A 14,908-nucleotide genomic window follows, 5' to 3' on the forward strand; every position below is an offset into this window, starting at 1 on the left:
CGAACCAGGGACTGTAGTGACGCCTCTTGCACTGAGATGCAGTGCCTTAAGCCGCTACGTCCATGTGTGTGTGTTAGCTATTTAACTGTACTAGAATGCTTAACAGGCCGCAAAAAAAAAATTATATCGGTTGTCGGTATCGTTTTTTTTTTTGCAAGGAAAATATTGGATATCGGTATCGGCAAAAAAGGTCATATCGGTGCGTCACTAGTGTTTACGGAAGGTGAGAGTATCTGCCGATTGAACAGAGCCAATCCACAATGCAGCCCTGTGCTTTCCCCGTTCCCTCCACACTTAGTCAGTCTATTATTCTCTGAGTGTTTGTGACTGAGTCAGCATTTGCTGTGAATGAACTGTAGCTTTCTTTACAAACCGGACTCCTGCCTGAGTCATACTGTGAAATCAACTTGTCTTATTCTCTTTCTCTCACTCTCTCGCTCTCCCCACATCTCTCTCTCTCTCTCTCCCCCTTCTCTCAATTTCTCTCTGTCTCCCTCCCATCATAGCAACTGTTCAACTGCCAGATGCTCCACCGGCTGAGCATGCCAGACAACGACCTCACAGTGCTGCCCGCGGCCATCGCCAACCTCATCAATCTCAAGGAGCTGGACGTCAGCAAGAACAGTAAGCAAAATGACCACAGAATGACTACAATGACCACTCTCTCAATACAAGAGTATGACCAGAATGACCACTCTCTCAATACAAGAGTATGACCAGAATGACCACTCTCTCAATACAGGAGTATGACCAGAATGACCACTCTCTCAATACAAGAGTATGACCAGAATGACCACTCTCTCAATACAAGAGTATGACCAGAATGACCACTGTCTCAATACAAGAGTGTGACCAGAATGAACACTCTCTCAATACAAGAGTATGACCAGAATGACCACTCTCTCAATACCACTCTCTCAGTATGACCAGAATGGTTTTGTTGTGCACTTTTAAGAGTTGCAGTCTACCCCTTTTCCCTTTAGAAGATAGTATTTATGCTCAGAATAACTACTGTCTCATCTTCACCATTTACTTTAGGGCTCTCCAAAGTGGAGTTTGACTGAAGAGCCATCTTACTTAAAGAAAAAAATGTTAAAGTTGACAATGCCTTGTCAGGGCAAACATAGAATCAAATCAAATTTTATTGGTCACATACACATGGTTAGCAGATGTTATTGCGAGTGTACGAAATGCTTATGCATCTAGATCCGACAGTGCAGCAGTATCTAACAGGTAATTTCTAACAATTCTACAACAAAACCTAATATCTAACAATTCCACAACAAAACCTAATACACACAGTCTAGTAAAGGAATGGGATGAGAATATATAAGTATAAAATATATGGATGAGCAGTGACAGAGCGGCTAAGATGCAATAGAGAGTAAAGAATAGATAGTGAAGGATACAGTATATACATATGAGATGAGTAACGTGAGATATGTAAACATTCTTAAAGTGGCATTATTAAAGTGACTAGTGTTCCATTTACAAAGTGGCCAATGATATCAAGTCTGTAGGTAGGCAGCCGCCTCTCTGTGCTAGTGGTGGCTGTTTAACAATCTGATGGCCTTGAGATAGAAGCTGTTTTTCAATCTCTCTGTCCCAGCTCTGCTGCACCTGTACTGACCTCGCCTTCTGGATGGGTAGTGGCTCGGGTGGTTATTGTCCTTGATGATGTTGTAGGTGTCCTGGAGGGCAAGTAGTTTGCCCCTGGTGATGCGTGGTGCAGACTGCACCACCGTCTGGAGAACCTTCCGGTTGTGGGCGGTGCAGTTGCCGTACCAGGCGGTGATACAGTCCAACAGGATGCTCTCAATTGTGCACCTGTAATAGTTAGTGAGGGTTTTTGGTTACAAACCAATTTTTTTCAGCCTCCTGAGGTTGAAGAGGCGCTGTTGCGCCTTTTTAAACTTTTTAAATAATTTGTTTGCCCTGACAAGGGCGCCTTCTTCACCACACTGTCTGTGTGCGTGGACCATTTCAGTTTGTCGGTTATATGAACACTGAGGAACTTAACACTTTCCACTGCTGTCCTGTCAATGTGGATAGGGGGGTGCTCCCTTTGCTGTTTCCTGAAGTCCCACGATCATCTCTTTTGTTTTGCTGACATTGAGAGGTTATTTTCCTGACACCACACTCCGAGGGCCCTCACCTCCTCCCTGTAGGCTGTCTCGTTGTTGTTGGTAATCAAGCCTACCACTGTAGTGTCGTCTGCAAACTGTCAGAGATTAATGGTTCAGTAATAGTTCAAGACTGTTCCACCGTCTCTGGCCTAGTCTCACGTGCCAGACAAAGAGAGTAGACAATTCATGCCAGCATGAAGTGGAAAAGCCCTGCACTTGGATTCTCGAAGTTCGTTTTAAGTCTTTTCAAGTACCTATCTGCAGTGTGATGTTCAGTCTATTCAACTAATTGCACCTTACTCTCCATCTTGTTGTCAAAGGAAATTACTGAAACGTTAAAAAGTAGTTTAGATTAAATTATTTAAAAAGTGTCCCTGCATCGGTTACACAAACTCTCCAATCTCACGTTGAGATGGAGAAAATCTAGTGCCAATACCACACAAAAGTACTGTTTCACCATACCTTGATTTAAACATAATAGTAGATCACACAGCTGACAAACCCTTATGTAATAAAATAAGGAAGTTAAGACAGGACAAGTCAGACTTCAAAATAAATACTGTATGCTAGAATACCTAGTCCTTGCACTACCATACAACAGTTATTGCCAAATCTCAAATGACACCATAGTCCATGTATAGTATAATGTAGGGATGTGCACAGTAATTAAAATTTCCAAACGAACGTTAGCATTCGAATACTTGCGTGAGTTTTCATTTTTGAAAGAAAATACATTTTAAGCCTTTTTTAACCACATTTTAAAACTGAAAATGTTAGTAAATTAAAATATCCATGTGACATTGTTACATAGAAGTATATACTATGAGATTAAAAATTATTATTTTAATAAAACAACAATCTTTTCAATTTAGTTTTTATGATGTGCACGGTGCGGCACATAAAAAATACAGGTAGCCATCTGGTAGCCTTCACGTGTGTAGCTTGTTGTTTATTTTGGCCAATCAAAGCATCAAATAGGTAGAAGACCAAGGAGCTCTCCAAACAGGTCATGGACAAAGTTGTGGAGAAATACAGATTAGGGTTGGGTTATAAAAAAATATCAGGAACTTTGAACATCCCATTAAGAATATTAAGAATTAAGAAAGTTCCTCTGTGAAAATGGGAGAACCTACTAGAAGGACAACCATCTCTGCAGCACTCCACCAATCAGGCCTTTATGGTAGAGCGCCCAGACGGAAGCCACTCCTCAGTAACAGGCACATGACAGCCTCTCTGGTCTGATGAAACCAAGGTTGAACTCTTTGGCCTGAATGCCAAGCGTCACGTCTGGAGGAAACCTACTGACTTGAACCCGATCAAACATCTCTGGAGAGACCTGAAAATAGTGTCAAGCTTGTGCCAAGCTGGTAGCATCATACCCAAGAAGACTCGAGGCTGTAATCGCTACCAAAGGTGCTTCAACAAAGTATTGAGTAAAGGGTCTGAATACTTATGTAAATTTGATGTTTACGTTTTTTAAAATTTATAATACATTTTCAAATATGTCTAAAACCTGTTTTTGCTTTGTCATTATGGGGGGTGGTGTGTAGATTGATCAGGGGAAAAAACAATTTAATCCATTTAAGAATAAGGCTGTAATGTAACGAAATGTTTAAAAGGTGAAGTGGTCTGAATACTTTCCGAATGCACTGTATATGTTCACAGAGCTCTCCTGCTGTAGAAAGGCTCTCGGACAAGCTCTCATTATCCCCTTTTCATATTATTTGTCATTTTCTTGTCACATCATCCTTTTGTTTTCTTACTTTTTGCTCCTCTGTCCACCACTTATTGAATCATCCTGCTTTACAAAGATTGGGGACAGTCTTTGAAATTGTAGGCCTAAATGGTCAATTACGGTGGACAGATCTGTATGTTCTTTGTGTCAACGCATTACATATAGGTTCTGATCAGTATATAATAAAACAAGATTTATGTTAGCCTACTACCTTTTGATAAACATTAGGCCTAATTACGTACCTTCATATATATGCTACTGTAGAAGCCCTAGATCATCCAGTTTAATACGAAAGCTGGGGTTGAATGTGGGATATGGAAAAGATCAAGTAAGTTATACAATTTAGAGTCAATATTGCTCTTTGATCTAGGAGATATGAAGATGTTTCATCTTGCTTTGTGGCATATCCCCCAGGAATGGTAATATATGTTTAAATAATTAAACGGCTTATATGTTGACATGCTGTAATTGTACATCTGGTTTATGTTCTAGGTATCCAGGAGTTTCCAGAAAATATCAAGAACTGCAAAGTCCTGGCTATTGTTGAAGCAAGTGTGAATCCCATCTCCAAGTGAGTTTGGTACAAGTTATTTGAAGTCGCACCTGTATATTTACCTACACATGCATAGGGTACGAATCTGCCTTGGTATGTTAAACACCTACGGCTAGACCATTCACTAAATGGTGATTTATATTGTTCTCACGGATCTATGCGGCAATCTTACGTAAATGTTTTCTCTCTAATCGCTCTTGCCAAATAGGATTTTAATTTGAGCTGTTGATACCACTGACAATGAGTAAAGATCATATTCAAACCAAGATGTATCGAACAAGGATAATGCTTGAGAACTATAAAGAGTTGGCAGACATTCACTTTCTTTTCATTACAAAGATCAGATTAACGGTATTGTTCCCAAAGGGAAAAATGTCTTGGACACGCAGTACATTTTGCTTGGCTCCTGTGCCATATTTAGCCTAGAATTGATACCATAATTCCTCTCTTTTTACGATGCTAAACTTAAAGGCCCAGTGCGGTCAAAAACATGATTTGCCTGTGTTTTATATATATTTCCACACTGAGGTTGGAATAATACTGTGAAATTTTGAAAATTATGATAATGCCCTTTTAGTGTAAGAACTGTTTGAAAAGACAACTTTAAATTTCAGCCTGTTTTGGTGGGATGCCGTTTTGGCCTGCCTGGCGACATTAATTCATTAATAGACCAATAAGAAAGAGAGTTCCAAACCTCTCTGCCAATAACAGCTAGCTTTCAGTTTTCTCTCTCCTAAGAAGCTATTTTTGTGTCTTTTTGACCATTTTCATTTAAAATAATCACAGTAAGGTACTTAATGTTCCCCATAAATGATTTGATATTGATATAAAAACGGCTGCATTGGGCATTTAACACCCTCAGCGGGCAAGGTAATAAACCGATGCAACTGGTTTTCATGGGAAATGGACAGAGCCTGTGACGTTACTTCCGCTTTTGGACGTTAACAAGGCGACACCCCATCTTAACTCCTCTACATTTATGGATTGGTTCGAAAGTGCAGAAGAGAACCTTCTCCTGACCAGTTTTATTTTTTATCTTCAGGACCAGAAAGAATCGCCGCTCAGGCATTTATTTTACGCCTGCTACGTTAGTTAGCCCTTTAATAACACCTATTGCTTCAGTATAGATGTTTTGTCTGTCTCCTTGATGATGTTAGTGATGAGGCTAGTAATCTGACCATGTTGCTCCTGTCTCCCCTGCAGGCTCCCAGAGGGTTTCACCCAGCTCCTCAGCCTGACACAGCTCTACCTGAATGACGCCTTCCTCGAGTTCCTACCAGCCAGCTTTGGCAGGTAAGATGTCAGACAATCAATCAAACACAATTCATATATATGAAATATGAATAGAAATAAATATTCGTATACACATATTTTGCACAACCACCATTACCCAGGCCTAAACCCTCATAGAGCAAACCTCAAAACAATTACTCTGTATTTTTTGGCCTATTTGTACATGCAAGGAAGCAGACAGGTATTGAAAATGTGGGTATTGGGTATAATGATATCTCCTCGGTCAGTAACAATAGCATGATGAGGTACTGTAGGTAATTTCCTCGAGACAGGAAGTCTTACAGTGATGTTGGAATGTCAGGCATGAATCTCATCTTCCTTATCTCATCTTCAGAGTAGGGGAGCTTAACCTCCACATGGAAATGCTTTAAACTGGGAAAAGCCTGAAGTCAGGAGAGTGTGTGTTCGTGTGTGCGTGACGTTGCAGTGTGACATTATAAGTCAGAGGAACCAGTGTGTGAATGCAGTGTGAAGTGAAAGTTTGAGATAAAATCAACTGCTACAACCATTTTTTCCCCCAATTGCTTCAACTCCCACCAGGGCCTAAAATGAACACCCATAAATGCAGGTAGATTGGCTGGTAAGAATGTATATCTAATTCAGAAGCCACGTTGGCAGGTGGTCACACTCAGGGCTCTATAGTTACCAGCATTTATTAAAATAGTCAAAAGTCAAGTATAGACACATGTGCGAGTTGTGCTTTATAGCTAAATAAATGCTGCAGTAGCTGTTTTCAAAGTATTTCTGCCGTTTTGTTTCATATCTCGTAATGCACAAAGAAATATGAATCATACCGTCATCCCACCTTGCGCAGCAACACAGCCTGGCTGGGGCACAGTGCGCACTGTGAGTGAATGCTGAAAGATTTGTTTTTCGAAGCAATGTGCACAGGCATAAAATTGTCTAACTACCAATGTAAAACTTTATCCTGGTGTTTCTCTATATATTTGGATTGTTTTGTTCACAAGTTAGGTTGTTTTTCAATGCTTGAGTTTGCTTCCACTACTGCTGAAGAGCAAGACCTCATCGGCCTCTACTAGTCAGATTCTCACAACCACACATGAAGACTTGAGTGGCCCAGTTACCACGGTAACCTTAAAGGGGCAGCTGAACATTTTTGTCCCATCTGTGATATTTTGGTTAGACTCAGGTCACAAAATATTAAATTGAGCAATATACCACATTACTTCTTACTAGTATTGCATTCCTTGTTTTGGAAACATTACTAAGCATGCTCATCCATTTTGTTTTGTGTTTTTTGCTGTAATTAATGCAGAAAGAATATTTGGTCTGACTTTAGGCCCTGACTCCCACACACTCCATTACATCTCCCCTGTCTCTATAGACTCACTTTTTGTCATATGATGGTTCTCTCTCGTGGTAATGGTACTTCATTTAAACCATAGTATTTATATACGGTAGAGTGCGTATACATAAATCATCTGGCAAACCATGCTACTGACCCTATGTAGCTTTTTCTTGGGCTCAATTTCCCCACTTTATGGCTGAATCACAGCTGGGTTTCAAACTAGTTGTGTGGAATCTAGAAAAACATATCTGTAGGGCTCTCATCATTGGCCAGACCCCAGTGATCCAGCCCCAGGAAAACCTTTTGTTTTGTGTCAAAACCATCCAGTAAAACGACACTATCCCTGAAAGCGAGTATCAACATTGAGTGTTATGTCATTGACTTATATTTTCTGTCTGTCTCTGTCTCTCTCTTTCTCTCATTCTCTCTCTCCTCCCCTTCCTCTCCCTCTCTCTCCCTCTCCTTCAGGTTGACTAAACTGCAGATCCTGGAGCTGAGAGAGAACCAGTTAAAGATGTTGCCAAAGTAAGTTGTCCCCGTCTCTGTTTCACGTGTTGTTTTCCCCACATCAAAGCCCTTACAGACCTCACAGGGACTCAGAGTCCCCAGACAAACGAGGTGGCTCTTTGTGAGCGACCATGTCTCTCTCTCTTCCCTAGGCACTCTTGCTTTCTCGGTTTGTTTCTCTCTCACCGTGTTTCTCTGTGGCATTGAATTCCACCGTGTTATATAAGAGTGCTACCTCTGTTGCGAGCTGTGACAGGTTTTATAATCCAGAGTACTCAGACTGTAGCTCATGTTCCGTTTCGCCTTTTGAAAGCCTCCACTACCTACCTACCTCTGTGTGTATGTGTGTTCACTGCCCAAAGAATCCATTGATTATGATCCTGAGTGCTGCAGGTGGTTTTGGAGTCTCATCTCTTTCTGTCATGCTCTTTCTCGTTGTCTCTCTCTTTCCCCTTCGCTCTTCCCCTCTGCTCTCTTTGTCTCATGTCCCCTCTCTCTTTCTTTACCCTCTGTCTCTCTTCTCTTGATCGTTCTGTGTCTAATTGACGCCCACCTATCTAGGTCCATTTCTTCTGTTGTCCCCTAGCTGGCTGGTCCTCTATGCTCTGTGTGTCTATGAGACAGCAGCCAGGCATGTTAGGGTCTGTTGCTCTGACAAACAGAAGGCCTAATGGCCAGGATGGATGCCAGAGAGACGCAAGCATCCCAGGGATGTAAATAAACACAAACACACACAAATTGCAAGCGCAAACACACACAACTGCCCGTACGCACCCTCACACACGCACCCCCCCCCCCCCCCCCCCATAACAACACTCATCCTACCCCAGACACTTTTTGGCGACAGCACCGTCGCGCGTTCCTCACTAATTTCTCTGCCACTCTGTACAGACCCCAGTACCGAGCACTCTGTACCGACTCCAGTGTCTCTGAAAGCAGCTTTGAAACGGAGCCTGGCACTCCTCCTAGCCTGCCAATCACAGGGCAGGAATGTTCCGACGCTCAGCGTGCTATCACCGTCCAAAAATACTGCTGTGTTTTTATATCCAACCCAACATTTATTACGACGGCAACCCTAGAGGTCGCCGTGAAACCGCCTCGTTGTACAGTTTGGTTGTACAGACGGAAAGGTATACATGGTATGGATTAAAGGGTGATGTTTTGAGGAGCAGCGAAGACAAAACAGCCTCCACAGGGGGAAGAGCATTACTGTTAACCCCCAGTACCGAGCAGTGTTTGGTTTGACTGGGAGTCTTGAGGACTCGGGCTGCGTCCCAAATTGCAACCATTTGTCTATATAGTGAAGTACTTTTGACCGGAACCCTATGGGCCGTGGTCAGAAGTAGTGCACTATAAGGGGAAAAGTGTGCCATTTGGAAATCAGCCTACAGGTTCATCCCCACTGAGAAATGACTTAGCTGATCTGTTCCCAAATATAACCAAGCCCTTTTCTTCTATTTATCTTTTATTTCCCCTAGTAGTAGCTGTCATATTAAATAATTAGCCTAACACACTTCATCTGATATTATAGGTTGTGTTTAGACTTTGTTGTTTGTCTAAGTAACACATATATGTATTATCATGTTTTGTTTTATGTAATGGTAATTCATGTTGTAATCATCATATAGCATCCGGCTCTCCTATATCTGTGGGTCTACACAGCATGTCAGCGAAGTGTGTGATAGATGTTGAAATTATCTTTGATATAATGGCTGACCTCACGGTTGTTATATCACCCATCAGTATTATATCACCAATGGTATTGTGTACCAAAGCCCTGTATGAGTACTTCACAGGAGTGTGCACTTGTACAAGGACACTCAGATTAGTGCCACAGAGTGGGACAGGGACTAATGCATTGTATTATGCTCCTGGAGTCCCCTGGTTCTTCCTCTTGTGGTCTCTAAGCTCGCCCCATCCAGTGTGCACTTTAGTGTGTGTGTGTGTATGTGTGTGTGCGCGCGAGAGAGCGTTAATGGGTAGAGGAAAGGTCATCTCTAAGTCATCGCTGTAGGCATCTGGGCCATCAGAGGAGAGGGGAATCTAGTTGTTTGCCCTTGTGGTGATGGTTTGAGTGTACACATCCTTAGACCATTGACAGAATATCCCTTTTAACCTTACATATCATTGTCAACTACAATTGACAACTGTGGCCAAGCACGACTCCAACACCATCATTAAGTTTGCTTACGACACAACAATGGTAAGCCTGATCACCGACAACGATGAGACAGCCTATAGGGAGGAGGTCAGCGATCTGGCAGTGTGGTGCAAGGACAACAACCTCTCCCTCAATGTGAGCAAGACAAAAGAGATGATCGTGGACTACAGGAAAAGGGGGGCCGAACCGACCCCCGTTGACATTGACGGGGCTGAAGTGGAGCGGGTCGAGAGTTTCAAGTTCCTTGGTGTCCACATCACCAACAAACTATCATGGTCCAAACACACCAAGACAGTTGTGAAGAGGGCACGACAGCACATGTTCCCCCTCAGGAGACTGAAAAGAGTTGTCATGGTTCCCCAGATCCTCAAAACGTTCTACAGCTGCACCATCAAGAGCATCCTAACCAGTTGCATCACCGCCTGGTATGGCAACTGCTAGGCATCCGACCGTAAGGCGCAACAGACGGTAGTGCGTACAGCCCAATACATCACTGGGGCCAAGCTTCCTGCCATCCAGGACCTATATACTAGGCGGTGTCAGAGGAAGGCCCAAAAAATTGGCAAAGACTCAAGTTATAGACTGTTCTCTCTGCTACCGCATGACAAGCGGTACCAGTGCGCCAAGTCTAGGTCCAAAAGGCTCCTTAACAGCTTCTACCCCCAAGTTATAAGACTGCTGAACTATTAATCAAATGGTCACCTGGACTATTTATGTTGACACCCTCCCCCTGCTTTGTTTTTACACTGCTGCTGCTCGCTGTTTATTATCTATGCATAGTCACTTTACCCCTACCTACATGTACAGATTACCTCGACTAACCTGTACCCCCGCACATTTACTCGGTACCGGTGTACCCCCTGTATATAGCCTCGTTATTGTTGTGTAATTTTATTGTGTTACTTTTTATTTTTTACTTTAGTTTATTTAGTAAATATAAATGCATATGATATCCCCCAGACCTGAAGAGAAATCTGAAAATCTATTGCTGCCAATTTGTTAGAAATCAATGAAACTCAAAGCAAGCCTGGATGTGGAGGAAAGTGTTAGACCAACATCACGTCCATCCTTATTTGAACAAGTCTTTTTTTTTCTTATTGAATATCCAAAACATACAATATACTTGCAGTGAAGCCACTCAACAACTACACCACCCCAGTCATCCAACAGACTCCCATTCAGAGCGACACACAGAAGCATCCAGGATCAATGCCCTGCTCAAGGGCACGTCGAAGAGATCTCCCACAAGGCCAAAAAAAACAGGGACGTTCCCCATAGCTGTCCCTCAACCATCCGAGACCCCACCCACAGTCACCCCCCCAAGAAAAAATGTAATAAATAAAATAAAATGTATTCCATTCTCCACCCCCAAGAACCCCCCCAATGCACCAACAACCAAGAAAATGAACTCATGAGACAAAATAAAACAGAAAACAACAATTAAAAAAAACAAAGGACATCAAGGACAACTAAAACCATAACAGCAAGGCCAACTGTATATGTTTGAGTGCATGTCTGGCACTATTTACATATGTGTGTATATGTGTGTATTTGAATGAGAGTGTGTGTATATGCATGTGTACAAACACCTGCAAGGCATCAGCCTCAGGCAAATGAGCATTAGCTGTAAAAACACTGCCCTTCAGTGTCATTCAAACTTTTTATTAATTTTTATTTTGACTTTATTTTTTAGACTTAATCTTTGACCATCATTCTATCTCCCGCCCAGCAACTCCACTCCCACTTGTCTCCAATTCCACATCCCAACCCTGAACAAACGTCTTTGCCATGTCGTTAAATTCTTCATGCCCCCCTGGTGTAACATAACCGTCTGAGTATCTGTGTGAAATGTTATGCTGCTTTTTGCTGTGACGAAATCGGCCTTAAATGTGTGAGAGCGAAGCCTGGGCTGGAGACTGCTATAACAGGCCATGGGTGATATACCACATAAAGCAGTCTTTTAAGAAACTAGACTACAGGGACACTGTTTATATATATATATATATATATATATATATACATATACATATACATATACACACACACACACACACACACACACACACACACACACACACACACACACACACACACACACACGAATGAGCACACAAATGCTGCTGTTGTGGTTGACTCCTTGTATTCCCAGCTCCTTTGCTCAACATCAATCTCTTTCTCTCTCTTTTTCCCTTTCCCTCTGCAGAAGCATGCACAAGCTCACCCAGCTGGAGAGATTGGACTTGGGGAGTAACGAGTTCACTGAAGTGGTGAGTGTCTGTCTGTCTTTCTGTCCTCCCAAGGCTGAACCTCAGTACTCTGAAGTCAGTGTCTTCATCTCCCCATCTTCGTTCACTGATCTGGAGATAGAAGACAGGTGACAGCAATATGGAGACAGGCCCTACGGGGTAACCCGTCTGCTTCTCTCAGATCTGTGTGGAGGAGGGAAATTAGTCAAGAAGAGGTCACTTCAGACAAATTATTTGCATCCCTTTAAAGTGTCTGAGAGACTGTATGGCTAATTGTAGGGCTAATATACACAATTATTCCTATATGGTTGTAAATTAATTGATCTAACATTTCTCTCCCTTACCGTCTCTCTATGCGTGTCTCTCTCTCTCTCGCTGTCTCTCTTTTGCTGTCTTGCTGTCTCTCTGTCTCGTTCTCTCTCCATCTCGCTGTCTCACTCTGTGTCGCTCTCTGTGTCGCTCTCTGTGTCGCTCTCTGTCTCGCTCTCTGTCTCGCTCTCCCTCTCTCTTTCTCTCTATATTTTTTCCAGCCTGAGGTATTGGAGCAGCTCACTGGAATCAAAGAGTTGTGGATGGATGGAAACAGACTGACATTCCTACCAGGGGTAAAGTGATGAACTGCCATTCAACTCCCCGTAGGCTAAGTCTTCCTGTACAGTGCCTCAGCTTTCATAGTGTCTGTCCTGTCTTCTCCTACCTACAGTATGGTGATGAGTCATTCCCCAGAGCTGTCATTATAAATAAGAATTTGTTCATAATTAACCTGCCTGGTAAAATTAAGGTAAAATAAACTGTTTTGATCAACATTGCTTTGTTCAAGCAAACATAGTACTATATTATTATAGACGTGAACGATGACGATAATGCAATGGCAATGTTATGGCAACGTTATGAAGTTGTAATAATGCCTCTGTTGCACTCTGGGTAGTTTCATGTCACGAATGACGAAGCCACAGACCAATTAATCTGTTGGTTCAATGTCATTCAGTGATAATTCAAACGATTGTGTTTTGTTATGGTTTACACACCTTCTGTTGTGTAAGGTCTCTCTCTTTCCCCCTCTGTCCCTCTCTTTCTTTCTCATGGATATGCCGAGCTTGTTTGGTAAATAGGTCATAATTAAAGCATTAGCGCGCCGCTAGCATTTTGACAGCACCACCACCAACCCCGTAATTATAGGCTATTCCTCTGTTAAGATTACTGAATTGCAGGCTTTCGGGTTCCTATGTTCAGATTGGTCAGGCCAGGGGTATTCCTGTGACTGTTTTAACCCCTCGATATAATTCCAAGTTTAATTAGCCCCGTCAGCCTCAAACCTCCCCGTTTCTCATTTCAGTAGAGATCAATGCCCTATATATAGCCTAGTGCTAATCTCACCCCATTTGTACTTTCAAGGGAACCTTCGAGAGATTTGTCAAAAACAGTAAACAATATCTAGAAAGGACAAAGACACAAAAGACATTACTATCTCTATGGAACGTAATTTAATAAAGGATTCTGTGTGTGTGTGCGCGTGTCTGTGCCCCTGTGTGTTTGTATTCATACCTGTGTGTGATCTCCAGATGCTAGGCGCTCTGAAGCAGCTGTCCTACCTTGACGTCTCCAAGAACAACCTGGAGATGGTGGACGAGCAGATTTGTGGCTGTGAGAGCCTGCAGGACCTACTGCTCTCTAACAATGCACTCACACAGCTGCCCGGATCCATAGGTGAGCAGCTACATACACACGCGCACACACACACACACACACACACACAGACTGGCACAAATACAGACACTCACACAGACACACACACACAGAGAGACTGACACAAATATGCATGCACAAACATACACATACTAAGTGCCCATCTCTTTACCCCATAATAAAGTCTGTTTGACGTAGCCCAGTGACCAGACATAGGGCCACTGCATCTGTCGTGCCAGCCATTGTGTGTCTAATGAACAGCTTGGTTGTTATTCTGAAGTGAAGAGAAATATTGTGTGTAATAGAATTTCCTTATGGAATGAATGGCAGAAATATACTGTGTATTTGGAAAGTATGCAGAGCCCATGACTTTTTCAAAATGTTGTTACGCTACAGTTTTATTTTAAAATTGAATAAATACTTTTTTTTCTCATCAATCTACACACAAAATCCTATGATGGTTTTTAGACATTTTTGCAAATGAATTACAAATAAAAACTGAAATATCACATTTACATAAGTATTCAGACCCTTTACTCAGTACATTGTTGGAAGCGATTACAGCCTCGAGTATTCTTGGGTATGACGCTACAAGCTTGGCACACCTGTATTTGGGGAGTTTCTCCCATTCTTCTCAGCAGATCCACTCAAGCTCTGTCAGGTTGGATGGGGAGCGTCTCTGCACAGCTATTTTCAGGTCTCTCCAGAGATGTGCGATCGGGTTCAAGTCCTGGCTCTGGATTGGCCACTCAAGGACAGTCAATGACTTGTCCCGAAGCCCCTCCTGCATTGTCTTGACTGTGTGCTAAGGGTCTGTTGGAAGACAAACCTTCGCCCCAGTCTGAGGTCCTGAGCGCTCTGGAGCAGGTTTTCATCAAGGATATCTCTGTACTTTGCTCCGTTCATCTTTCCCTCGATCCTGACTAGTCTCCCAGTGCCTGACGCTAAAAAACATCCCCACAGCATGATACTGCCACCACCATGCTTCAACGTAGGGATGGTGCCAGGTTTCCTCCAGGCATGACGCTTGACATTCAGGCCAAAGAGTTCAATCTTGGTTTCAATGATGGAGGCCACTGTGTTCAGCTTCAACGCGGCATAATTTTGTCTGATGTGGAATAGAGTTCCATGTAACCAAGGCTCTATCAAGTACTGTGCACCTCCCATAGTCTGTTCTAGACTTGGGGACTGTGAAGAGACCTCTGGTGGCATGTCTTGTGGGGTTTGAATGGGTGTCTGAGCTGTGTGCTAGTAGTTTAAACAGACACCTTGGTGCATTCAGCCTGTCAACA

The 14,908-nt window shown here is 42.7% G+C and overlaps 1 protein-coding gene across 1 annotated transcript in view; it reads left to right on the forward strand.

Annotated features, from left to right (window-relative positions):
• Window positions 1-14,908, forward strand: part of LOC120025667 (erbin-like) — a 125,686-nt gene that overhangs the window by 77,431 nt on the left and 33,347 nt on the right. The window contains exons 4-10 of the mRNA XM_038970218.1: window positions 507-624; window positions 4,354-4,432; window positions 5,618-5,707; window positions 7,485-7,541; window positions 11,888-11,951; window positions 12,461-12,535; window positions 13,493-13,637. Of these exons, the coding sequence (XP_038826146.1) occupies window positions 507-624; window positions 4,354-4,432; window positions 5,618-5,707; window positions 7,485-7,541; window positions 11,888-11,951; window positions 12,461-12,535; window positions 13,493-13,637 (628 nt within the window). The remainder of the gene's footprint in view (window positions 1-506; window positions 625-4,353; window positions 4,433-5,617; window positions 5,708-7,484; window positions 7,542-11,887; window positions 11,952-12,460; window positions 12,536-13,492; window positions 13,638-14,908) is intronic.

Source organism: Salvelinus namaycush, chromosome 31 (genome assembly GCF_016432855.1).
Source record: "Salvelinus namaycush isolate Seneca chromosome 31, SaNama_1.0, whole genome shotgun sequence".
NCBI lineage: Eukaryota > Metazoa > Chordata > Actinopteri > Salmoniformes > Salmonidae > Salvelinus > Salvelinus namaycush.